Source organism: Zonotrichia albicollis, chromosome 2 (genome assembly GCF_047830755.1).
Source record: "Zonotrichia albicollis isolate bZonAlb1 chromosome 2, bZonAlb1.hap1, whole genome shotgun sequence".
Taxonomy (NCBI): Eukaryota; Metazoa; Chordata; class Aves; order Passeriformes; family Passerellidae; genus Zonotrichia; species Zonotrichia albicollis.
In genome coordinates this window covers 38,660,160-38,687,578 of record NC_133820.1, presented here as the reverse complement: position 1 = coordinate 38,687,578, position 27,419 = coordinate 38,660,160, and the positions used below count along the sequence as shown (strand labels likewise).

General features: G+C 44.6%; 1 protein-coding gene and 1 long non-coding RNA gene across 3 annotated transcripts; one reads left to right on the top strand and one right to left on the bottom strand.

Annotated features, from left to right (window-relative positions):
* Window positions 1–544: 544 nt before the first annotated feature.
* NDUFB4 (NADH:ubiquinone oxidoreductase subunit B4) lies at window positions 545–2,896 on the bottom strand. Its single transcript, XM_005486102.4, has 3 exons — window positions 2,648–2,896; window positions 2,259–2,405; window positions 545–709 (listed from the first exon to the last, which is right to left on the bottom strand). Exons 1-3 carry the CDS (start codon window positions 2,846–2,848, stop codon window positions 644–646), a joined length of 414 nt encoding a protein of 137 aa, XP_005486159.1. The 5' UTR covers window positions 2,849–2,896; the 3' UTR covers window positions 545–643.
* Window positions 2,289–18,987, top strand: LOC141728159 (uncharacterized). 2 transcript variants are annotated; one of them, XR_012578946.1, is made up of 3 exons: window positions 2,289–2,427; window positions 6,583–6,956; window positions 16,396–18,987. It is a non-coding gene; the product is annotated as an uncharacterized LOC141728159 (long non-coding RNA). The 2 variants fall into 2 exon arrangements; XR_012578947.1 differs by lacking the exon at window positions 2,289–2,427 and adding an exon at window positions 5,763–6,303.
* The last annotated feature ends 8,432 nt before the right edge of the window (window positions 18,988–27,419 follow it).

Here is a 27,419-nt window from a genome sequence, read left to right as displayed (position 1 = left end):
TTACACTTCTTATCTCCCATTCACAGGAACCACAGAATAAGTGGAAATTCTGGTTACATACAGCATGACAACATTGAGCTCACTATTTCCAAATCTGGTACTAATGAAAAATAAAAGTTTATTGCAATAAACAAACACGTGGTTTAGGCTTGTAGTTCATTAGGGAAAAGAAAAATTAACTTAACTTTTTGAGAGCAGTCAGGCAGACTCCTAAGTTCTTAAAAATGTATCATACAACTTGCCTATTATCCAGTTAGGACAAACTACACAGCCAAAGTGACACCAAGAAGAAACACCTGGAAGGCAAGCAGTAGTTCCTTTACGAAACTGCTTTGGTCTTGCTTAGCATTTTAGCCTGCTACTAATTTTAAACTTCACCCTTCCTGGACAACAGCAACTTCCATGGTTTAAAAAGATCCTCTGTATGTACACCAAAAGAGTACAGTGGCTGAGTTCCAGACACTCTCTCTGTATCCATCTGGTTTAGGCATTAAAGATCCTACATTTGTGCACTTCCCATGATTTTTAAAGATGCAAGACAACCCACAAGCAATTAAGATTTATTCTTGTGACAGAGAAATGTCATCACATAGTGCATCTTATTTTATTTCTCTCCCAAGAACATCAGTGCAATTCCAGGGGCTTAGAAGAATACACTGATTGGCGATGGCTTGAGTTTCCCTTCCTGGATACGCTTCTCTTTACGATCCTGTGGAAGAGAGAGAACATTTATCACCATCCTACCAGAGAGGAACTTCCAATCAGCCTGGGATAACAGAAGAGCAGTTCTGGTATTTCAGCACAGGCTACATGAAGGCAGCACCATATAGGATTTTAAGGGTGTTTTCCACCCTAAATGATTCTTTGGGCACAAGCTGTTTAAGAGTAAAAGAAAACAAGGCACTTAGCTCCACCCACTACAGACCTGCTCAGATTGGCCTCACATCTAGGTACTCTCACAGGCCAGCACAGACCAATTCCTGCAAGGCATTTTGCACCAAACTGGTTGTGTCTCATCACTTGTTCCTTAGTTTCTATCTCCTCCTTCTGGCTGAATAATCCAGCTTAGAGAACTAATTCTGGAGAAACTTCTTAATAACTTGCCTAAAAGTGCCTGGGCTCACTTCCTACCCATTTGTACCCCACTCTGCAGTCATGTACCTTTCTGACAGGTACCATTGCAGTACACAGGCACTGCAGAAAACGGCCAGATTCCTGCTGCTGGATAAAACCAGATTTACTTAAAACCTGGTAATTTACCTCTTGCCTTCCCAGACACACAGCAAACATTCCTCAGAGAAGAGACTATGACTACCGTGCCTTATGTAATACCAGGAAAACAAGAAGAATCCCCAAACATCACTAAAGGAACCACAATAAAGGAAAGTGAATTATCCTGGACTTCAGCATGGCAAAATACTTAAGTGTCAAGAACACTTATATCAAGATGCTCAGCATGTTTCCTAAAACCCAAATTTCCAATTCACTCAGGCAAACAATATTACCTACAAATATTCTGTTAATTCATGTTAGTGCTTCATGGTTTATTATTTGATCTAAAATGCTACTTTTGTGCAAAAGAGGGAAATAAAAGTGGTTTACAACAGCCACAAATTCTCTACTAAAAACAGCCACTGTCTGCCTGTTAGCATTTTTATGTATGTATACAACAGAGTTTTTTTTCATAATGATCTACCATTGCTTAGATTCTGACACTCATAGTTTAGGAGTTAGAATAGAAGCAAGATAAACCTTCCATATTATTAGAGCGTCCAGCTGAGATCAGACACTGCAATTGGCATAATTATTCCTCCCCTTTTGCTTCACTAAATTAGAGAAATGGTCAAGCAACTGCACAAGAGGTATCACTAGGTCTGCCATCCATAAGCTTCCTGTGTATTTTGAGTTCAAAAAGCATAGTTTATGTGTGCAACTGCTGAAAATAAGAGTAACTTAGGATTAATTTTCACTCAGTGCTAAAGAGAGCTTTGTGACTGCAAAATAGCCTGATCAAGCAACCTGTGACTGGCCACAGCCCCAAGGGTACAATAAAGGGCTCTCAGAAAAACAAGACTCTGCAACCAGTAACAGGTTTTGAGACAGCAGGCTTGCTACAGCCTTCCTTCCCTCACTACTTCAATGTATTAATCATTCTTAGGGGCATGAGGATTCCACAGACTGAGACCCCAAGAAGATATACATTTTACAACCTGGTGTTTGTGGTGTTCGCTGACGTTCAGCGTTCTCGGCCGACTTACCCTGTCAGCTTTTAAGACAAAGATCCAGAAGAGGAGGGGGCCTAAGCCATAAACAGCTCCTAGAAAGGACGTCCTGGGTGTCGGGCGGAATGTCGGGTAGACGTTCTGCGACTTCGCGTAGGCCCAGCGGATCAAGGCGGGATTTTCCTGGGGTGTAAAGACAACAGCGGTGAGGCCGCGGGGCTCCGCACTGGCCCCTCCACCCGGGGACCGAGGCCAAGGCGCAGCGGGAAGGGCACCAAGGTCACGGGGAGGGCGGGCAGCGTCCCGCCACCAGGCCCCGGCCCCAGCACGGCCGCAGGAGCGGGCCCCGCTCCGGGACCCGCCGGGTGAGGCGGGCGCGCCCCGCGCTTCCCCCGCCGCCCGTCGGCCCCTCCGTCCCCACTCACGATGACGGCGGGCGGGCTGGGGTCGTTGAGCTGCAGCAGGTACTGCCGCTTGAGCCGGGAGCGGATCGCCAGGCGCTCGGCCTCGGCGCGGAGCTTCTCCGGCGATGTGTCGAAGGTGGCGGGGTCGAGCTCGGCGGGCAGCGAGACGTACTTATTCGGCCTGTAGAGCTTGGCCGCCGATGGAGGCGGTGCCCACGCCATCTTGGAGAGCCGGCCGTGGGGGCGGTGCCGGCCCTGCCCCGCCCCGCCCGCTGCGGGAGCGGCCGCCTCCCCTCACGGAGCCGGAGCCGGGAATGGTTTGGGCTGCAGGCACGGTAAAGTTCATCCTCTTCCAACGCCGCTGCCGTGGGCAGGGACAACGTCCACTAAAACAGGTTAACAGAGCTCCGTCCCGCCTGATGAGGCATCCACAGCTTCTCTGGGGAACCTGTGCCAGTCCCTTACCACACTCAGGGTAGAGGATTTTTTCTGTAATGTCTAACCGAAACCTACTCTTTCGATTTAAACCCGTTCTCTCTCCTCCTGTCACTATAGTCTCTTGTAAATAATCTTTCCCCATCTTTACTGTGAGCTACCTTCCAGGTACTGGAAGACCACAATCAGGTCACCTCAAAGCCTTCTCTTTCTCAGGCTGAACGAGCCCATTTCTCTCAGCCTTTCCTCGTGGGAGAGGTGTTCCATCCCTCTGATCATCTTGTTGGCCTCCTCTGGACTCGCTCCAGCTGGTCCATGTCCTTCCTGTGCTGGGCCCCAGAGCTGGATGCAGTGTTCCAGGCGGGATTTCGCAGAGCACAGGGACAGAATCCCCTCCCTTGTCCCTTGGATGCAGCCCAGGACACGTTTGGCTTTCTGGGCTGTGAGTGCCTGTGGCCAGAGCATGTCCAGCCTCTCACCCAGCAGCAACCCTGGTGAGAGCTGCTCTCCATCTGTTCATTCCCCATCCTGTGTTGATACCAGAGCTGCTCTGACCCAGGTGCAGCACCTTGATTCCCAGGTACCCACTTCTCCAGCCTGTCTTGGCCTTACCCAGCCTCACCTGCTGTGGCTCAGGGCATGTAAGGAGATGGTTTTGTTCTCACAATAACAACAGTCCCAGCAGGTAAATTTTTCCTGTCCCCTGCAATTAAAATGGCCTTCAGGATGGGTCACAGGTCAGGAGTGTTGACCTCTTTGAGTCTGCTGGGACACAGGAGTGCCATTGCTTGCTGTGGGGGTGTTTACTGCCCTTTTGAACAGTATTTCAATGTTTTAGAAAGTGTAGTTAATGTATGTCAAACTGCTGAAAATAAGTCTCTTAAGATTACAGGATCATGGAATCACAGAATATTCTGTGTTGGAAGTGACCCACAAGGATCGAGTCCAACTTAGCCCTGCACAGATTCATCCCCAAGAGTCACACCCTGTGCCTGAGGGCATTGTCCAAGCACTTCTTGAACTCTGTCAGGCTGGGTGCTGTGACCACTTCCCTGGGGAGCCTGTTCCAGTGCCCAGGCACCCTCTGGGTGAAAGAACCTTTTCCTAATATCCAACCTAAACCTCCCCATGGTCAACTTTAGGCCATTCCCTCAGGTCCTGTCACTGTTCACCAGAGAGAAGAGATCAGTACGTGTCCCTCCACCTCCCCTCACAAGGAAGGATGGCAATTAATTTACACTCTTGGTGCTACAGAGAACCTTGTTATAGCTATATTTGAACATTAATTAATTTTTGAACTGAATAAAAAATCCCAACATTGGAACAGTATTCCATGTTATGCAAGAGATATGTTGCAGGTAGACTGGTATTTGCAAATCCCGCCGTTTCTGGCTTTCAGCTTCAAATTGTCCCTTTGATTCTTTAACCAAGGCTGAGCTGACTGGACAAGCTGCCAGGTAACCTCCAGAGTTCTCCAGAGGTGACTCACCCCCTTGACAGACACTACTGACATGTTCAGGATTCAAAAGATGTGGCATGTGGGGACGCTGTCTAGTGATGGGCTTGGCAGTGCTGGGTTAATCACTGGACCTGATGATCTTAGAGTTATTTTACAACCTTAATGATTCTTAGGCTTTGTCTTAAAGAGGTTTTTGTCTTGTTGGTATTAAGAACTTTGGTTTCCAGTGATGTAAAAGCAATGCAAGTTGTCTCTCTGGAAACAAAGTAGCCAGTAAACAAGGTTCCTGTTGTGTTTTCTTCTTCTAGTCTACAAAACAGTGATAGTTATGCTGATTGGGACCCAGTAAGTTGCTGTGCAGATGTAGTTATGGCCTGATTCACTCTGTGCTAACTGCAGACTTAAGGTAATGTTGAATGAGGGATTACAATTTCCTCCTAAGCATACACAAAATAATACTGCTGACTTAAGATACTGTGTTTTGGCACTGCAATAATAAAGCACAAGCCCTTCCTCACATCCTACAATTTCACTCTTTTTTCCTAAGCACTTAGAAAATAAATGACCTCCTTTTGGTCCAAACAGCTAATTAGGAGTTGTGACTTGCTTTCAGCAGGATGAAATACAAGTTGGATGTTTCAGCAGTTTGTGTACCTTGAGCACCCCCAGCATAACACACAGCATTAGGTGCATTTCCCTCTCTCAAGTACAAGCCCCTAGTCATCTCAGAAATCTCTCCAGCTTTTGCACCCCCATTTTCTTCACAAGCATGTGTCTGAAAATCCAAGTGAACACCAAGCTGCTTCATTCACAGCCTGCTCCCAGGGAAGTACTTAACATGCCCTGTTGCTTTTTCTCCCAGGGCTTTCAGCTTGGGTCAGTGGCTCCTATAGCATGGAAAAATATGCTCCCTTTACTTCCCATTTTGTGACCATTAGATTTAGTGAGCTCAGTGTCTCCAGCTCCATGATTTGTGACTCTTCGTAACCAGCATGTAGAGAGCTGCTTTAGCAGCACAGTACCTATACCAGCAGCACTGCCATGTGGCATTCCTGTGGTACTTTCATCTCTGAGTGCTCCCAAGGACTTGGCAGCCTGTGCCTCCCAGACCCTGCATGGCTTGCTGCTTTTAAAGCTGCTCCTCCCTGCTCTCTCTTATTTCTTAATAAAAGGACAATCACAGATTGATTCCTGGCAGAAGCAGGAGTGCAGATTGGATTAGCAGACTGGGAAGGGTTAGCTGTTCTGTGGGAAGTGGTGGGGTTTTTTTCCCTCTTTGCTGCATCACAGAGTGGAACAGAAGGCTCCTGTTCCTGCAGCTCTCCCAAAGGACTTCCAAAGAGCCAGATGCCTTTGCCCCAATGCACTGACTCCCGAGGCCTGTCTGTGGTGGTGTGTGATGGCTCCTGTGGGCAGCAGCAGAGGTGGTCTCGTGGTGAAGTCACTTGGCAAAGGCAGCGGGTTCAGCTCCAGCCCTGTTGCAGAATCTTTGTGATCTTATCAGTGCAGGTCCAAGCTGAGCCTCTCCCCAGAGCTCGTAGCTGTGACTGTGCATGCTTGGCATGCAAACAGTGCTGGGATTAATTCTACTGGGAGAAAAACAGAAGGTACAAAGCAACATTTCCATTAACAATGTAATGTACTGTATTAGAAAACCGAGCAGCCAGCTGCTATGCTGAAAACACCTTTGCATTTCATCTCTAGCCGCTAACTCATCCTCCTTCCCAAAGGATCAAAATCCTCACAGGAAGTCTTTTCTGAGAGATGGCACTTGTTTCATGGGGTAAGAAAATAACTAAATCCCTTCCTGAGAAAAATATTCTCTGACAGTGAAGCTTGTGCATTGCAATTTGTTGTTTTCACTCTTCCAGGGGTGAATTTGTGCACTTTCTTTGTTTTGTAACAGCCATGTTTTTAACTTTAAACCACATCCTTCAGCAAAAGCCTGAGTCACCAATAGTCAGTGTCTCACCCTTGCATAAAGCAATGCAGGACAAAGACAGAAACACTGCAGACAAAGCACTTGACTGAAATCAGTGATTGTTTTTTCTCCTGCTGACAGGAACTGCTGCACCCAGGGAGAAATGCTGCGGTGACAAACTGTCCTCCTGTGCAGACCTCCTGCATCATCTGCTCCTCCTGGGCCACCCTATGGCAGCCTCTGAACACAGCCTTGCTGCTGCTGCAAACCACCTCTGAAACAAAAGATTTTGCAAGAATGAACAGGACCCTTCTTGTCTCTGTTTTGTCAGCCAGATCGTGAAGCTCCTTTGACTCTTCTCCTGAGTGCTAGTGTTGACCTAAGGCAAGCAGCAGGAATATAAAATAGGCTCCAGTAAGGGTGGGGCCAGTCTCAGTAGGGCAGCACAGGCTTGAGCTAGAATATGCTGATCTTAAAACCACATCCTCATGGGCTCACACACCAAAGCTTAACAGGTAAGACCCCAAGTGCTTTTTCTTCTTTTTAATTAGGACTGATGTTTATTGACTGTTCAAGGCTGGCAGTATTAAATGAAATTGACAATTCTCCTATGAAAATGCCTTTGAAGTTTACATCATCTGTTTTCTTTGCCATCAGCAGTAACCAAAATGGAAAGAACAGTCAAGAAAATTAATCTTTGTCCAGAACCCCATGGAGGGTTGGCCTTGACTGACTGCCAGACATCTACCCAGCTGCTTTCTGACTCCTCTCCTTGAAAGGGCTGGGGGAGAAAATGACATAGAAAATCTCATGGTTTGATAAAAGTGCAGTTGTTAAGAAAAGCAAATACTGCACATGGAAGCAAAGTAAAAAGAGGAATCAATTCACTACAACCCATCAGCAGGCAGATGTCCAGCTGTTTTTTGGGAAGCAAGGCCTCAATAGGCATAGCAGTTGCTTGGGAAGACAGATGGCATCACCACAATGTCCTCCCATCATTCTCCTTTCCTTCAACTTTTATTTCTAAGAAGGCCATCATATGGCATGGGATATCCCTTGGGTTATGTGGGTCAGCTGTCCTGGTTATTCCCCCTCCCAATCTCTTGCCCATCTCCAGCCTACAGCCCTCCAAAGTTGTTGGTGGGGTGTTGGAGAGAAAGCCCTGACACTGTGCTAGCACTGCCCAGCAATACCCAAGCCCATGTGCTACCAGTGCTCTTTTAAGCACAGATGAAAGCACAGCCTATAGCACAACCTATAGGTTGCTGTGCAGAAAGTAGAGTCCATCCCAAACAGCAGTTTGAAAGCTGTCTGACACCACTGGATTTCAGACTATTCTCATACAAGGTAGCCTGAAATCAGACACACTTCTATGACACTCTGATTGAAGCTGCAAATAGCTTCCACCTAGAGTTTAAAGTAATCCAAGATACCTTCAGTTTAGAACTGTGTGATTTTGCTAGTGGCTTTTCAGTCATGCCCTGAAATACACAGACTGAATTTTTTAACTGTGTACTCAAAGTCACTCTTTTCAGTGTGACCAGGCTAAGTGATTCTGTGCTTCAAGTGAATGAGAGAAAAATTAACCTAAATCACATACCTGTCTACTTACCTCCAAGGTGACCATGCATGATGTTTTCAGAAGAGACAGGTTAAACATGCTGTCAGCTCAAAAAATGCTGGTGCCTGTCAGACTTGTGCTGAGTGCTTGCAGTTGCCCTGTTTGAGTCCATTGTCTGACTGGGTCAACATGTTGGTAGGCTCTGCTGTGAATTCTCGCTGACTTTTTGCGAAGAAAGCAAGCTGGAAAATGAGGGAAGCTGACAAAATCACTCATGTCACAAGCAGGTTCCTGAACAGAGGCCCCTAACTTCTAATTCCTATATGTTATGGCCAAGAAGGGTTATTTGGCTCCTATTTTCATTCTGTACAAGTGAATAAATACTGTCAAGTGTGCTGCTGCTCTTCTTTTGAAGGGGCATCAATATCAAGCATTCATGTGCATGGATTTATCCATGGTAAAAGCCAAATGGATATGGAAAGGGAGCAGTGTAAGCAGCATTAGGATTCAGCACAGTTTATTTGAGCTCAGAATGAGTACATCTAACTGCAGCATATAGCTATATTAATAAATTTTCCAGATACATGTAATTCATTCTGTGTTAAGAACTGAAGTCCTCAGTATCTTTATTTTATAGTTGTTTAAAGGAAGCCTAGCATGCAAAGGAAGGAGTTAAGATGGTTAGGGGAATTATGAATTGTTAGTACAGCCAACAGGCCACCCATAAATGTGTATCAAATGTTGAGCTCAGCAGGAGTTAGTTACAAAACTAGGACATTTAATGAGTCATGAAGTGCCAGGAATAATGAGACATGGCATTAAACAAACCATTCCTGCCTCTCCTTGGCTTGTCCAGAGTCGATGGCAAGAAGCCCTCTGCTGTTTCAGCTTTTCCTGTCAAAAGAAAACTTTGGATTCACACTGAATTATAGCCTCAGCCAGGGAGCTGGTGCCGCCTGGGCGGCCCTGTGAGAGAAGGATAAGCTGGCAGCCAGCATCCCTTCTCCCCTCCTTTGCAAGTCATTGATTGTAGCATTTAATAGTGTTGTATTCTTAGCTCTCCCTCTGCTTCCAGCTCCTCGCACAAGAAACTATTAATAGTTATGTATCAATGAAGAGTGGGAGAGGAAGAGGTCTTAGAGTAGGGTGGGAATGTGAAACATCCCCTGCATGTCTGAGAGAAGTCCAGTTGTTGGTTTAGTGTTAGAAGTGCTTAGCCAGCTGAGGGCTAACACTGTTCCTAGACTTCCCCTCACAATGGCTGTCAGGACCTGGGGTACTCCAGCAAGCTGTCATTGCTCCAACCACCCTCCACGTGGCCCAGGTGCAGGATGAAGCTGAGATCCTTGCCTTAGAGCTGGCCTGAACTGTGTGAAATGTGTGCTGTATCTGGGCTTGGCTCAAGTTCCTAGCTTGACCTCAGGCCTTCCTTATTACTTTGGCTTTGCCTGGACAACACTGGACTGCAGCTGGTGATGGTTGTTGCCACTGGACCTGCCCTCATCACCTTGTCTGGCTCCCAGCTCAGCCCAATCTTCCCATTCCTGGACTGCAGTGTCACTCATGGAGCAGCTCAACCTCACGGCTCTGGGGATTGTATGTGGTGCCAAGGGTGAACTCAGATGGCTGCCAGAAAAAATTCACAAAGCAGCTGCTAGCAGGAGTCAGTGAGGAGAAACTCAAGTGTTGCAGGAAATGGCTTATGCAGCGTTAGGGGAGGCATCTTTTCTGGCCTGCTGCTCCTGACACAGACCGTCACCAGAAGCTGATGCTTCTTTTTTTCCCCATTTCTCTGCAGGTTTTTTGCTCTGCCCACAAAAGAAATTATAGATCTACCTCATTCAGTTTGAGTATCAGAAAAGTAGCAGTGCCTGCTGTGAATTCTGCCTGCTTCTCTCTGACATGATGAGGAGAGTTTCAGATGGAGAGTCCTCTTAACCCAAAACATGTCTGAGAGGTGAACCATCCCTTAGAGATTAATTTTTTCTTCATGGGTTTTGGGAAGAGTTTTGTGTAGCCCAGATACTTTCCAGCTCCTGGGTATCCACTGTGTGACAGAGTGCCATGACTTGTGTAGCTTGGAGCAAAATGTTACACAGCCTTTATTGCACATGGAGGATGCTCCTGTAAGCTCTTCTCAGACCCAGGTGAAATGCTGCACTTTCTGACAGCAAAGGAGAGCCCAACGAAAAATGGCTCTGGCCCACAAAGCTTTCACATTGCCTGCAGTGTCTTATTTGAAGTTACCTGGTGGGTTTAGTTGGACTTTCTTTCACAAACAGAATCAGATTGTAAAGGAAAGCCTGCTGTGTGAAGATCCAACCAGGAGGGGCCAGGGAAACTTTAATCAGGGGTACTCCTGCTTGTCAAGACAGAAATACAGTGCCTCAACAGTGGGTGTGGAGTTAGGGACTTTGCCTGCCAAGGTGGAGTCCACTCAAGAACATTGTCTTGGAGGAAGCCTCACTTTGTGGTGTCATCAGGTCCAAAATTTATCCACAACCTGAAATTAATTTTTAACTCAAAAAAGAAGTAGAGCTTTATAGACAATGATACCTTTAGAACTCACAAATTTCTCCTTTGTACAGGAAGGCACTCCAACTCTGTGTGGGGAAAAAACCTCCTGCCTGAAATCTGTGATAGATGAGCCTTGAAGGAGAAGCAGCTCTGTTGAATTGCTATGTAGAAAAAGATGCTCACTTTGTTTTGCTTTATATATTTTGTTAGAAGTATGGAGCTTAAATTTTAAATCAAGTATTTGGGAACACACTGTGAAGCAGACCATCAGTATGAATAAAATAAGTTAGTAGGAACATGTTGAATTTAGTTGACTCTTTGGAGTGTTTGTATTGCAGTGGGGAAGGACTTGGTTGTGGCAATGCAGAGTGGTTTTTTTCTTTGCTGAAGTAAAAGACAGAATACAAATGAGGCTGTTGCTGCAGAATGCCAGCTAGTGGGAAAGATACACCATGTCCAGACTGGGTATTTCAGTGCTTTAAAAAAATAATGGCAATACTAGACCTTTAAACTTCTGACCCATAGAGATAGAAAGGCAGAACAGTGATGTCCCTGGATTCTTGTTATCTTTGTATAAATCAGGAACATTCACTAAACAAGAAACATGCCTTTGCATTGCTGAGCCCTGTATCCATCAGGTTTCACCTGCTTTTTTGAAGAGACAGGGCAAGGCAGCTGCCAAGGTTAAAATTTGCTTCCTAAATGAATGTTTCCATACTTCTCTAGATAACCTCTTAGCAGAGAGGTTGCTCTTTGTGTAAACCACTTCTATTTACAGTGCCATAATTCCCTAATTCAACCAGTGTAATTGTGATTTCAGTCCTTAAAGGGAAGATTTCTACTTGTAGTGTGACCCTTGCAGGACTCTTTAGACACAGTGCTTTTCCTGCTCTCCTATTGCCCCCCACTCCATCCCATTACATGCATCTGTTTCCTTCCTACTCACTTGCAAGTGTTTTAGCCCTGCCCAATTCTGTTCTCCCACACTCTCAGCACTGCTGAGGGGCTCTTTACTCCCTCAACCTACTTTGACTTCCTCTGCCTCCTTCACTTGCTCCTTAGTCTTTTCCCTGCTCTTTGCTGGACATATCTCTCACTTCCATCCAAACATCTTCAAAAGCAGATCCAGTTGTGGTGGCAGCCACTTGCCAAATGCTTGACAGATGGCAACTGATGACTTTTTGGTACTCTGCTCGCTGATTCTTCTCATCTTCTTTGAATCAAGCATTGTGTACACAGCAATTTGGGAGCAGGAGCATTCAAAGTTCTTCCTCCTTTGCTTTGAATTATTTCAGAATCTTCCTGGGCCTGAAGCTAAGGGAAGTGCAAGCAGCCATCATACTGCTTGCTGGTTCTCCTCACCACAGAGGGGCTGATCAAACTCAGTTTCTACCTTTTAGTTTTACTGAGCAATATCACAGTGAAGGCTATGGAGAAGGGCCCACCCATCTCTACTAATGCTTTTTGTGCAACAAATGTCAGGAGAGAGGTTGTTGTGACTCAGGCACAGGCATGGTATCCCCACCTTCTGTTGCTGAGTTGGTTTTGCTGCAAGCTCCAGGGAGGCAGCCCTCTCTTGTTCCCAGCATAGTCCACCAGTCCCTGCAGTGACCAGAGCTGCCCACTGCACAAAGTCACAAACAGAATGACCCCAAGGGAAATTTGCAAAGCCCGGTGCTGTTATGTCTGTATCAGTCTTTCACAGCTGGCTGAGATGCCTCTTCTTCTGGACCAATTAATAGGGAGGTTGCATTTCTCCATAATTTCCCTGAGGACTGAACACATCTCAGCAATTGAAAGAAAAAGGGTGGTGACTCACCTCTCGACCTGCTTAATTCTTTCCAGGATAGTCCTTCTCACGAAGAATTGAGACTGTCTGGGATATACTCATGAGACAAACTAATATGCTAAAATCTGTCTCAAATCCAAATGAAAATTTGAAAGATGATAAAACACTTGCAGCACAACAGTCATCAAAATTAAAGTCCTTTTTTTTTTTTACAGTTATATAACTTCTCCCTAGCACAGAGCCAGACCCTATTTCCCATCCCTTTGCTTTGCCTTGTGGGGCTGAGTCAAATTCTTGACCCTTCCTTGTTTTACTTAATTGTAAAAAGAGCTTCCAAAAAGCAGGAAACTGAGCCCCTAATCTTAAAAATCCCCTGCATATGTTTTAAGATTAGTGAAATGATGAAGCTTTGGTTTCCTTGTTCTTAGACATAGTTTTTGCAGAGGTGTCACAGGAGTGAGATCTGCTCCTGACAGCAATGCTGGCTTTTTTCCAGGCAATGATAGAAAAGGTCTTTCTGACCTGCAGAGCAGTCTCAGAGCAGAGTTACCTCTGGCTGCATCGTCCCACCTCTGACATTTGTCAGGCAGTTGACAACTTCAGTTGACAGCTTATAGATTTTTATCCTATTTTCTTGCAGCACAACCTCTTCCAAATACCAGCATCTCTCTCTTCTCTGAGTGGACCTATATAGCATCTGGCACCAGCTTTGTCTCGATTTTTGACTCTGTTTGGGACAAATTCTTCTGACTTGCCTGTCATGTAGCATACTGTTCACACAGAGTTTTTGATGTGCTGTGCATGGTGCACAGGAAGACAACTGCAAGATGTGACACCGTGGTGAGAGGTCTTGGAGGGAGAATCTGTCACTCACTGCATTATCTTGACCTTGTTCAGAAGCAGAAGTGCAAAAGTATTTATTGGTCCCAGAGTCTAGACAGTCACAGGTTTGATCAGGGCTGAATTGAAACAGTTTCCTACAGAGAGTACCGTTGTGCTCATGGCCCTAGGGTGACCTTGGGGCATGCAGAGGGATGTCCCTAGGAGCTTAGGGCTGACCATGTTGTTAGCATTGGCTTGGCCTTGCCTAATACCTTATTCTTGGAAGGAAGGAAAAGTCAGGATTGGGTGTCCCTTGGACAGAGCATTAGCTGATCAGAGCATAGATATTTCAAAGTGATTTATTCTGGTAAAGCAGTTGCTTATTGTTTGTGCTCTGTGGCAGTGAAAGGACAGTATGTGAGGAGGAAAAGGTGATCTTTAGTTTAGGACAGGAGAAATGAATGAACAATCGAATAGCTGGAACTGCATTTTGGGATATTGCTCAACACCCCCCTGCTCTTTAGGCTTGACCCTGTCTCAGGATGTCAAATCTTTGGATCCAGTCCAGGATTTCTGGATGTCACCAGTCTTTCCCAGCAGTAAGAGGTAGTGCAGAGAGCATAGTGGGTTAATAATGGTGGTGGTAAAAATACCAATAAAAATAGTCTGACAAAATTTCCCTCAACAACCATTTTCACATATTTGCTGCTTTGATGCAACATTTCTGGTTTTTTTGACAGAAACAGAAGCATTTTCTCATCCTTCCATTAAAAAATTGTTTGTTTATTTTTCACCTCCTTTTCTCCTCTTTATACCAGTTGCTAAGGGAAACAGAGGAGTAAACAAGAGGGGAAAACTGAGAGGAAAAGAAAACAATTCATGTTTTGTTATTTTTAATAATTTTTTTTCAACCAAACCCAGCTGTATCATTATTATAAAAATATAAGAAAATTCCTTTCAGCAAAAGCTGCTAGTCCTCTGTGCTTTCTCAAATCAATTCCTACTGCATTGTGTCTCTCCAAGTGTAGCAAAGGCTAGCATGAGGTATTCAGAAAATGCTGGCTGCTGACAACATGGCTGGTTTGGTTTTAGAACTGCAGAAATGCAATGATAAACAGCAAATCTTAAGTGTTTTCTTAACAGTTATCAATTGCTGCTGCTTCACTTTGCAAAGTAACTTTAGGTTGCTCCTTTCTGCACCAGTGAACAAAGCTTCCTGAGACTCTGCACATGCTGGTCTGGTGGGTGTGATACAGGGGTGCTGGAGTCCTGCTCCAAGAGGATTACTATTATTATTATTATTATTATTATTATTATTATTATTATTATTATTATTATTATTATTATTATTATTATTATTATTATTATTTCAATTAATAAATTTATATTAATACATTATTAATAATAATAATTATACTAGTGAAAAACTTCAGCTGCTGTTGTTGAGCTGAGATCAGTGAAGCTCTGCAGAAAGCAGGAGGTGAATAGCAGTGATGCAGCAAAACTGTTTTCTAGAAAAAAATCTTTTCAACAAGGGTTCACACTGTTCTGCAGAGACCAAAAGAGTCAAAACAAGTTCTGTACACTTTTAGGCAGCATCAAACATATTTTAGCAAAATTGGTGCTCTTTATTGAGTTCTAGAATGCTTTTTCACTAGGTAGCCAACAATTATGCTCAGCTGAATGGGGAAGGAGGTTTGAGCAATGCAGTCCCAAACTAGTAAAATAGAAAAGGGTTCAGAAAAGAAGGGATCTCTGATCTAATGAAAAACTTGATCTATGTTTTCAAGATACATCTTGGCTGCAGCAGTAAAGTAGATAGGATCAGAAGTAATTCTAACTAGTATGCTGGGGTTCAGCCCAAAGAAAACTTTCTAAAGGGAAAAAATAAACTTTATAAAGGAATACAATGAGCAAAATGAAGCTGTGATAACTAATGTTTCTTCTACCTTCATTCTTAACCCTGAGCTGCATTCTGTGGGTAAAAACAGCTGCTGCCAAAAATACTAGTTGCTTTAAAGACGCTGCAGTGCCATCACTTCTGGAGGAACTTCCTGTTGTTTCTGGGTACAGTGTTAAAATAAGCATCTGGTTCAGAAAATAATATTGGGGTTGCGATAGAACTCTTCCAGTTGTTGTTATCTTTCCCAAAGAAAACAACATAGGAGGAAAATTAAAATACACAAGCCTTATTTACACAGAGCCCAGTGCAGCAACACTGAATACTTAAGATCTCAAGCCCAGATGAGAGAAAGCTTCAGGGATGTGTCCAGAGGGATCCCTGTCAGAGGGTTCTCAGGGGTCTCTTTGGGAGCCCTTCCCCAGAAGAGACAAGCAGCTGTGTTGGCCCTGCACAAAGGCACAAAGGACCAGGACAAAACCAATCTTCCCCTGCTTGGTCTGGTAGCCAACTCAGGTTAAAAAGATACAGTAGGTGGGAGGGCTGGAAGGAGAAGAAAACACACTGCCAGGCCAAAGTTGTGGTGGATTAATAAAAGTCCAAACACCTTGCCATCTGATGATGGGATCAAAACTCATTCTTAGGGCTGCTTCAAGAGGTCCCTGCACAATATGTCATGCTACGAAAGAATGAGTAAGAACTGAAGCAAACACTTACCATGGGAAGCTCAGTTACAATTCCCCTCTGCTCACTGCCAAAGGGCCACAAAGCAGATTCTCACAGGCTAAAATTCTGGGTAAAAAGAGAATTTGACATCTGAGTTATCTATGTCCTCAGTGCACAAGGTCAGGAGTCAGTCCAGCTTTTTCTGAGTATCTAATTCAGAAGTTTTGCCTAGGGATGCTGTGGATTGCTCACATTCCTTGGTATTTGGAAATACATACAGAAGCATTTCTAGCACATTTTCACCCAAGATCAATGCAGTGGTGCCACAGTGCTGCCAGATCAGAGTCCCTCAGTACCACAATATTGTGCCATTGGTAGAGAAGACTAAGAGCCATTTGGCAATGGAAAGACATAGGTTTAAGAAGGGGCAGAGCAAACTTTATTAGTTGCTTTATGCTGGGCAAGAAATATAGAAAGAAATTATGGATCACATCACAAGGGTTTTACCATGATGAGGATGTGTTCTCATTGTTCCTGCTTCCTGCAGCAGGACTATCCCTGCCAGGCTGCAGATCAGGCCTGGAGGAAGAGCAGTAGCTGTATTGCATCAAGGACACCTTCCCAAAATTTCCTTGGAGACCTTGCCTTGGGCTTCTGCAGCCCACAGTTTTACTGCCCAAATTTTTTTGTGTCCTGCAGGAGGAACTCCACCAGTCTCCTGAGAAGGCACCCCTCATTCATGTTGTGCTCCTCTTCACTGATGATAATTGACTTTCCCTTTCTGAATATCCTGGGCTGACTCCCTGGCAGCTCCACAGCCTTGGAAGCATCTGGTGCATGTAGAGAGATAAATTGTCAGGGAGAGAGGCTGAGAGCAGATGTTTAAAACACCCATAAAAGACCTGGTGCCTGCTGGTGAGCCTCATGGAATGCTGATTTGTATGTATTTCTGCTTATATAAAGCTGGTCCTTCCAATTGCCTGGTATTTTTAGTAGCCTCATCATTTGCATAAGAATACAATCTTCGTTGCTTGGGAAAATTATATGTCCTATATAACTGCTTTCAAACTCCTAACCTTTTCCAGCACAACAGGCTCTGATATTTGGCATTTACACAGAGCAACATCTTAGGCTGTCTTTTTTTTTTGCTTTTACCAGTGAATTGCTAGAGTCCAATTCAGAGTACCTTCCAATATCCATTTGTATCTTCAAAAAATAAAAATAAGCTTTGCTATATTTCTTCCTTTAAAATATGAGGCTGCTTTGGCAAGATCATGTTTGCCTATTTTGAATTGACTTCAGTTCACATGGATGGAAAATTACAGATATTTATAACTCCATACATATTTTCATCTGAACAATTTATGCATCTTGTTCTAGCATTAACTAAGGAGAAACAAAATCTTAGTTCATCAAACAAAACCAAAAAGTTTCACTAATTCAGTTTTTTGTTTCTTCTGACTTTTAAAGTCCACACCTGGACTTTGGTTATTCTAAACATCAAGCCAGAAAAGATACCACTGTTGGAGACCAGACATATACATCTCATGAGGAAGCGCAAGCAATTTTCCAGCACTTCACAACGTAAAATACATTTGCATGAATTCCTGAATGAGCACTCATCAGTGAGAAATACCTCTAGGAAATTAGTCCTGAATCCTCATACAGCATCAGAAAGACCATGCTGATTCAGAAGTGCTTTCCTTAGAGAAAAGGTTAACAGCTTTGCTGAAAGGTAAATTTTTTTTGGTTCCCAATGGCTATTGGAAAGCCTCACTGTAAACTGAGTAGGTCTGAACCTCAGCCTAGTGTGAATTACCATTCATTCAGTATTTCTTCTTTGTTTTACTGTCAGTGTTCCTGAACTTGCCTTACTTTGACTTCCCAAAGGCATAAATAATAGTCTGTATTTGAGCCATATTTTTTTTATGGGGAAAAAAAAGAATAAGATGAGAAAAGTTCAGATCTGTGGCTGCTCTGGTTAGATTTCTATTGTCACATCAAAGGAGAGGATATGCTGGTTGTCACACTGTGTTGGCAGTGTCTATTGGAGAAGAAATAAAATAGAATCTGTTGTTTACTGAATGGTCACTGCAGGAAAAGGTCACTGTCCAATTACTCTCTGCCCTGCATCTTGTAGTTCTGAAATGGCTGTGAAGGAGGAGTGAGCATCTGGTTCACAACGCAGCTTGCTTCCCACAGGTGAAGAGCTGCAGGAAGCCTCAGCCCCACGTGCCCAGGCTTTGGCTGATGCCCCATGCTCTGAGGCAGGGCTGTGGCCGCTGCACAGATCCGGAGCACAGAGCAAACGGGGCAGAGCTTGTTATGAACAAAAATTCGGTTAATATTTTTTTTGTGAGAAAGAGTTACAGGGACGCAGCCAGATCTCTGTCCCTGCCAGGATTCTGCATGCTTTGTTATTGTAATCACGGGTCATTGTAGCTTATCTCCCCTTTTGTATTAGTAAAAGCCCTGGCTGGGGTGGGGTGATGGCCCTTCCCCGAGGCTAAGGTTCCTACCATAGTGAAGACACCTGAGAGGGTGGGGGGGGGTTATGCAAAGTGACTCCAAAGACCAGCATGCTTTTGGGACCCCGACCCCAAAATGCAACGAGAAAACCCTAAAAACAACGAGCCACCTAAGAGTTGAGAGACTAAAGTGATGTCCAGACGTGAGGAGCCAAGTGCTGAGCCTGCACAGATGCGGAGTCCCTCTCGCCCTGACCACGGGAGTCGTCCCCAGCGCCGAGACTGAGGGGGACCGCGCTGAGAAAGTAAGATCTGACGGGGACATCACGCCCTAAAGGCTCCCACGAGGACTGAATCCCCCGGCTCTGCCCTTGGTGGACAGAGCTGTGCATATCCTCCTCCTCTGAGTTGCCCTGGGAGACACGACGGGGACTGCAGCCCTGCCGAGCCGCCCAATCCCGAGCTGATCACTTTTAATAAAGGCATTAAAAAGGAGAAGAAGTTTCCTGTCCCTGTGTATTCCAGAGCTGAAACAGGAAACGGGGCGTGGTGGCAGAGCTGCTTCTGAGGGGCTCACCGTGTCAGACGCCGTCTCAAGCCGTGCTGTGACAGCCGGCTGCCTTCCCTTCCTCCTCGCCTAAAGTTTTCAGGGGATTTTCTTCTTAGACAGGGCTTTAGGTCCAGCCAACAGTGTGAAATGCAGGTATAGGGAAGGTGGGAGAAAAAGGACATCAAACTTCTCCAGCAGGTAATCCCCTTGTCCTTGCAGGCTGGTGCTTCTCCTGGCAGAGCGGGGAGCCGTGCCCTCTGGTGGCAGAACAGGAGAGGGAGAACTTTAAAACCTTCTCAAATACCCAGTCCGAGGACACCAAAGCAGTCTGTACGTTCTGACCCCTGCTAAAATATTCGGCCTCTGATTAGGCTTGGACTGCCCTTGAATTTCAAGCAGCTGCCGTGGGAGGCGGGGTCCCTCACTGCAGCCAGGATTTCCTTGCTGCAGTCAGAGACTCTCCTGTGCTGGGAATGCCATTGTCCAGGTGGGCTGGCAGGTTTTGGAGGAGTCCTCCAGCTACTCAATGAGAGCATGTTCCCTGCCAAACACAGCTATTGCAGCTCTAATCATGCAGCCAGGGCTGTCAGCATCTAAGTTCTTTCATACCCAATCTGTCTCTCACAGCTTTATAGTGAGTCCATCACACAGCAGAATTAGGAAGCTCCAAATAGTTCATACTGAAAGATTAGGTTGATTCACATTCAGATGTGAGATTTCAGGAAAGCAGAAGAGTTTTCCTGCTTGCAGGGAGAGCACAGTCCAAATAGATTTTGACAAAAACACCTGTGATTAGAGTGAGTGATCTGTTTATCAAACTGTGAATGTTTTGTCCTTGAAGAACGAGTTTCTTGCAGTTGCTTTTAACCTAGAGGAGTGTGGCAAAAGCACTTTACGTGAGCTACCTCAGCACAGCACCTATGTGATGCTTGAGTAACTGACCATCCCTTTCCATCATGCTACAGATGAAGCACAGTACAGGCAGATCCACCCCTGCTGAAGGGATCTTGCAACAAAAATTAGGGGATCCTCAGTTTGCAGACTTCTTGAATCCTGAATAAAATTATGTTGCTGCTCCTAGGCAGAAACAGCCTCCACAAAAATCCTGCTAACTTCCCATTCCTAATGAGCTTTGCCACTAGAGGAAGTCAGCAACACCTTTTCTCATGCAAAACTTGGGCTGCTGGACTCTCCCCTCCTGCATCTTCATGTGCACACCCTTGGGTGCTGGCAACACAGGATCATGTCAGGAATCAGTGTGTGGAGTTAGGAGAGATAGAGACAGGAAAGTAATTCCTGAGCATCAGGTCCCCAGACCTGTTTCCTTATCAGTACAGTGGCACGTTACCATGAGCTGTAGTTCAATATCTTAAAACCTGTCAACTTTAAGAGGACTTTCCAAGTAAAAACTTCACACAGTTTCCCCCTTTCAGCCTCACCTTCAGCCTTTCAGCAGAATGGAGCACTAGAGCGAGGAGGCTTTTATCACAAGGCATCTCTCTGCCTTAGACTCCATTTTCTACCAAAACAAGCTCAGAGCTCAGTTGCTGGAGGAACATGGAACAACACATCCATAGATAGCTGAAAAAGCTTGCATGTGGTTGCAAAGATATCTCACCAAATGGACCTGTCTATTCTTGGATATTATATTAGGTGCTGATGAGAATTTTCTGTTGTGGAGAGCTCAGGAGAGCTTAGAAATGTGTATAGCAATGTTTGAAACAATTAAAACATCTTGTGTGAGGAGGCTCTGTGGTTAGTCACACCTAAAATGAATTACCAAGGAAGGCTGGTGCAATAGTCTGTTGGCTAAGAAATTATTTCTTTAGCTCTATGCATAGCAGGATGCTCAGCTCACTAAACCCAGTGGACATGTAAGCATTGGTTTCAAATGATGAAACAATAATAGATTGAGATTTATGTTATAGGTGTGCCAGAAACAGAGTGCACAATCACTGACATTTTATTTCTTCACAAATATGTTAAGAGCCTAAAACTGTTGGCTTGTTGTCTTCATGGGTTTTTTTCTGCTTTATTTTTGCTTTCAAGTGGGAATGCAAAGCCTGAAGTTTCATCAGGTTTGTAAAGAATTTGCCAAAGTTCCAGCAGTGAAATAGGAATGTTGTTATATCCAAACTGAAAGACCTGAAAACTTATATTCCCCTAATTGTTTGTTTGCCATTCAAACAAAACTATTTTTAACAGCAAGCAAACAAAAATAATTTTAGCAAATTAATAGCAATAGAAACTACTTTGCAATTGAAATTTGTGCTCATTGGTGCATTACCTGTATGATAGTACTGCTAATTTTTTTGTTGCTCACAGAAATTTCAAGAAAATCAAAAATTAGGAAATTCAGAATCATGTAAGAACTAGCAGGACAAAAAATTGCTCTTTGGAAGAGTACTTTCAACTTTTCTTTTTACACAAGAAGCAAAAGCTATTCTGGCCATTTGGAAAAAACTTTTATGGATTCTGGATTACTAGAAAAGAGTACTCAGTTTCTATTTTATTCTTCAGTTTTGCATAAATGTTTCTTGTTTGGAGACTGTATTTTTATGACATGCTCTCAGTATGTTAATCCCTTAAATTATTTATTTATTACATGATATATTTAAAGCCAGCCTTTTCCACCCAAATAGACATCTGGCCTACATAGATTCAGCTTGCAAAGGGATTTTTTATAAGTACATATTAAAATACTGTCTCAGTTTGTTAGTCCCTGTATGATCATGGCAACAATGCAGTAGCAAAAGATATGGAAAGTCTGTTCCCCTGCAGCTGATGGAGAAACATGATTTTGTAGGATATGCTTCTTTTCTGTGCAGTGGAGGACCGCAAGCAGCAGCCTGATGCTGGGAGGTTTTTCTGTCTGAGAGGTGACATGGCTGAGGGTTTTAATATCTTAGAATTCTTTTACTTGTAGCTCCCACTTCAGCCACACTAAAACACTCATTTTGGTGCCAGACTAGTCACTCATGTGAAGCCTGTTGTAAATCAGAACGTGGCTTAGTAAACAATATCCACCCTTCAGTAAAGATTCCTGTATTTCCTATAGTGTCTGATAGACTATAGGCTCCTATAAACTCCTATATTTTATTATGTCCTCATCAGATAAGAACAAAATGCAGAAGTGTTCATCTCAGGCAGCTTTAAATCCTTGTTATTTAGTGGATGTTGTGAAGTCATGTTCTCATTCTCAAAAAACACCCTCAACTTTTAAAAGAAACTTCACACAGCAGTCTAGCTGTTTTCATGTGCTTTAGCTGTGAAAAGGCAAATATTACACTGGAAACATCAGCCTCAGTCCTTTGCCCTGTGTAAATTCCCTTCATGGTCCTTTAGGAACCCTGTTCTAGTGGAAAATGCCCCTCCCGTAGCAGAGAGGTTGGAACTGGATGGTCTTCAAGGTCCCTTCCCCACCTGAACCATTCTGTTACTGTGATTCCAAGGATGAAGTAGCTCTTCTTCCAGGACTGTCTTCTGCAGTGTAACAGGATGGGGAGGAGAGGTGTGCAGTGCCTTGAGAGCCCCACCTGTGAGTGCCTCCATCTCCCAGATCTTTCCTACTGCTTGGCTGGAGGAAAGATAAAAGCTGTGGCTGCTGCACTGGTGTGAGCCCCAGCAGTACCAGTGTGCTCCCCCCTTTCATCTGCCTCTCTACTGGAGGAGTGGGCTCAGCAGAGCTGAGGGATGAAATGCATCAGCAGAGGTTGGAGAAGGAGCCTGCAAAAGTCCATCTCTCCAGTGCCTCTGCATGAGCAGCTCTTCATGTCCCTCAGAGGAGAAGTATGAGTACTGCCTGAGTATGACAGAAGCACTTCTTTTGTTTCCCAAGCCTGCACTGACTGTGAGGCAAAAGATACAATTTGAAGGAAAAAGACATATTTTTTGAGTTGTTACTTATTTCGAATGTTCCATCCTCCTTCCAGTCTTAAACAATGCCTTTGTTCACAAAGCTAGGACATTTTCCTTGCCCAGGAGGGAGCTTAGACACTTCAATTTGCAGATAGTGCTTGGCATATGGTTTTGCTGCTGCACACAGAAGCATGAATGAAATGAGCTTTGGGCTTCCAGGAGATCTCATGGCACCTCAGCCAGGGATATTTGTTATGCCTTTCCTGTGCTGAGTGATCCTGGTTGGCACACACACAGCCCTACATTAAAAGTTTTAAATTGAGTTCGTTTTCTTTTAAGCATGTTTTCTGTTCATTGTTATGGCTTGCTTCCAGGGGCATGGTTTGCCCTTGGCTGATTGAACTGGGCTGCCAGTCAGTCAAAACCCCTGCAGGAATGCACCAGGTTTGGCCAGCTGTGTTAGCAGAGGCTTTGTCTATACTGGCAGAGCTCAACTTCTGTATGACTTAATGGTTGTGTTCCCTGGCCACCCTTTTGGCCTGTGCCAGTCAGCTCCAGCCTGGAAAAGGACTGGATACCATTTAAATGAGAGCTTGGGGAGGAGCAGTTCTCAATTATTTCCTTATGAATTAACCCTGAGTCCGGTGTCAGTTTCTGTTCACCTCAGAGCCCCCTGGACAGGTCTGGGATCAAGCCCAGGATGCACTTTTAAGGCTCTGAAAAACTTATTGCATGAGGATAGGTAGCACTTTTCCTGGTGTTTTACAGCATCTCTAGGTCTACAGGTGTACCAACAGGCAAGAGGAGTTTGAACACAGCCACCCTGTTCTAGTGGAGAATTTAGGTAGCTTGGCATGGCTGATGCCCATGCCCCACAGCCCTTGAATCTTTCATTCTGTTTTATTTAATAAAATAAAGAGAGATACAACCTGACCTGAAGGGTGCCATTGCTTGGCTAAAGCATTGCTGAGGACAACAGGCAGTTCTGCTGCTGAGAGACACAACCCTCCTGTGCATGGAGGGACAGTGGTGGCCTTTGTTCACCACCACAGAAGCAATGCTGGGGTCAAGGCAGGACACTCGTCTGCTTGCCATGCAGCAGCTTCCAGCAAGTCTGCTTTCATTCTGTAGTGCCCCTGGCTGGCATCTTTTGTGGTGGTTTTTGGAAGATACTTCTATTTTGATAACCCTTTGGCCTCCCCAGTACAGATACAAGTCTCCATGAACAAAACTCTGCATGGTCTAAGCAGAATAAGTTTACACAGGTGGCATTTCAACACAAACAGAATCTGCAGCAGATTATAGGATTAGCATTCACCCTGGAGTCATAATGAGCTTTTCAATGAGAAAAATGGGGAAAAAAGGGAAAATGGAGATCAGATTATGTAAACCATCTCTGCTTCACCCAACTAGAAAAATCAAGCTGGGCAAACCTGCAAGGTCCCAGCTCTCTTGCAACCTTAACAAGTAGCACAGCCTGGAGAAGAGGCTGGTGACAAGGTGTAGTCAAGTGCCATAGTCAGAAACCTGCCAGCGCTAGAGCCAAAACTGGATGTTTCTGACTGGTAGGAAAGCAGGCAAGGAGAGCCAAGACTGAACTGCTGCTGTGAGAAGGCTTTCTCTCTCTCAGGAGCTCAGATCCTGCTCCTGTCTTGTTTGGACTCACTGTTGTTTGAGCAGAGTTAATGTTTGCTCTGGCCCCATGTGCTCTTCACAGAGTTTTCAGTAGTGAATCCAGCTATGGCAGCCTGACACTGCTTCACAAAATTAGCCCTCAAAAATCCCTGGGATAACTGCTGGAGAGAGAGTCACACATCAAAGAATGGTACAAAACTTCCAATAAATGAGGTGGAATTGCTGCCCATCCACAACACAGGGACACATTGGCCTTAGGCTTTCTTAACACAGAGTGGATTCTCTCAGCTCCCAGCACAAACCCATAGCAGGGGTTCTGTCCTCTGAGCAGCATCCAACCCAACAGGATCCTGGTTCTCAATTGCATTTCTGAGCTACTGGTGACAAATAACCAGAGCTTTCTTTATCTGTCTTCTGTGACAGTGTTCACAGGGGTTCTTGGATGAGGGAAGAGGCGAGAATGTTGACTCCATGTTCAGAAGGCTTATTATTTTATGGTATATATATTACATTATAACTATACTAAAAAGAATAGAAGGAAAGGTTTCATCTTAAGGCTTAGAGCTAAGAATAGAAAAGAATGAATAACAAAGATCTGTGGCTCAGACAGAGAGTCCAAGCTGTCTGGTCTGTGGTTGGCCATTAATTATAAACATTCAAAATGGCCCAATCAAAAATCCACCTGATTCATTCCACAGCAGCAGATAACCATTGTTTGCATTTTGTTTCTGAGGCCTCAGCTTCTCAGAAGGGAAAAAATCCCAATAAAGGATTTTTAGTGAAAAGATGTCTGCGACACTCTTCTATAAAACGAGCTGTTTGAAGGATTCAGAGTTGGTTTCTCACAGGCTTCTCTCACATCCTGCCCAAGGTGTAGTTCATTAGTCTGCTCTTCACCTGTGCCACTCAGGTTTTTGAGTTTCAAGGTTGTAGCTATAACCACAATGTTATCTCCCGAGCCTCCGGCTGTTCCAAGCTGTCAGGATCAGATGTGGAGTCCCCCATAGAAGCATAGCACTCTGCCCATTCATACTTTAAGATTCCTCCTCAATCAAGACAAGCATTATGTTGAAACCTGGGTGCCCCAAGAGAGCTATTATCTGCATGTTATTTCAGCTAGCACCTGAAGAGCTGCTCAGTATTCATTCTACAAGGGTACCTATACTAATCTGCTCCTGGGATGAGCCCTCAGGGATTTCAATGCACAGTCTGAATTCCTCTCCTTCTGGATACCTTTAGAGATAAAATTTGTCTCTTTTCTTAGTCATGTTTAGCTTATTTTTATTTTGTAGTTGGAGATTGGTTACCTTCCTCTTTGTTGAAGTCTTTTTTACAATGAAAATACTTTATTCTGCTTAATGGCCATACTTCTTCCAAAATACCTCCTAAAGTCTCACAGTATCTTCAAGGGTGACATCCCTTGCAGATGGTACCTTCAGAGGAGAGACAAATGCTCCTCTTTATTCAACTCAACACAGAACAGATGCATCAAATTCCTCACACACTCCCATTTCTTTCCTGGAGGGGTGGGCAGATGAAGGAGAGCATCTCTCTGGGGATGAATGGATGCCTCCCAGCAGACCAGGAGGGTGTAGCAAGGCTGCACATTATGGTACCCAGCCCATATTGCAGAAGCTACTCCTGGAGCTCCTATTCTGAAAGATCAGAAAGGGATCCCTGCCTGTCTCCTGGCATAGACCTGCTGTCAACCACTGACCACGCTCTTATACTCAGCTCTAGGTCAGAGATACTTTCTGCTGTCCCAGCCAGCCTCTGCAGTGCAGTGTTTGTGCAGCAACAGCTCCCCTGTCCCACAAGGACTGCTACAGCTCCAGTGTCTTTTGGCAGGGCTTCTGGGATGGATGCAGTGTGCTGCTGGTCATCTTGCCCCCACCTACCAGATTCTCTCTAAGCATCTTTTATAAGAATTCCTCCAGTTCTTCCAAACTAGGGTTAAGGGCATAATTTAAGCAAGCAGACCAGTTTTCATCTTCTGCCAGGAGATTCTTCTGTAGGAGATTTCTATCCTACTTTACCTGCATGGAGGATTGCAGACCATGTCATCTCAGAAGAAAGCCTTTGCTCTTGAACTGGCTTGGATGTACTGCAAACTGGCCAACCTTCACTGCCCACACACTTTTCATATATTTGGCTTCCATCAGCTATCAAATGGGCATGTTGAAGCAGATGAGATTGACCCAAATTTACACAGGTAAGACAGGAAACATCTTGCTTAGGATTTTCAGATGACTAATGTGGCTTTGTGGTTTCAGATCAGCCTGCCAGAGATTGACAGGTGCAGCGAAGAGAAGGCAGATTTTATATTGGGATGTCACTTCACCCATCAATTGATCTCCAGTCTCAGGGCAAAGCAATAGAAAGGAGTTTGGAAGGAGGAGAAAGGGTAAGGCATCTCTTTAGTCTGTGCACAGACTTTTATTAATGTGATAAGCAAGATAAGTTCAAATTCTCCTCCTCCCTTTTCAGTGTCCTTTGAACAAAACCTTACGGTGAAAATGCTTTGGTTCTGTTAATGTGAAAATTACTGCCACTTTTGTGGTGCTGAACACTCCAGGTTTTTTTGGCCCCACATCTGTCCATCCCACTGCACATTCTGGTTGTCTAGGTCCTTGGTTCCCTGTTGAAACCCAAAGGGAGACCTGCACAGATACCCATAGTGCTACAGAGCTGTAGGCAATGGCAGATGGCCGCTTGCTATCCTAGCCCTGCCATGGAAAAAGTCACTCAATGGAAGAACACAAGTCTACAAGGTTGTGGCAGAAGCACGAGGTAGCTCTCATTTGCTGGACTGGGCCTCTGAGAGCTGGAAACTTTTCTCACTGCAGCCTTTGAATGTTGCCTTCACCTAGATTTCCAGCCTTACTCCCTCCTAGGGCATAATTTGGTCAGAAGTGCTTTGGCCCATACAGGTTATGCTGTTTCCCCAAAGAGAGCACAGCTTTCTGGCCAAAAGGATTTTGTGGCCAGCATGATCACATTTACATGAAGGCTTTTTCCACCTTTGCTATATTGGTTGGGATGAGAGAATGGTCTGAGGATAAATGACACTCTTGGAGATAGAGCTTTGCCAGAAAAAGTTCTAGTGCCTTACTCTTAGCAGCTGCCCTTCTGGTTCTGTATCTCTGGTTATTTTTAGCTTGCCTTTGCAATAGACAAACCCATACCTTTCTCATGAATAATGTGAAACTTTC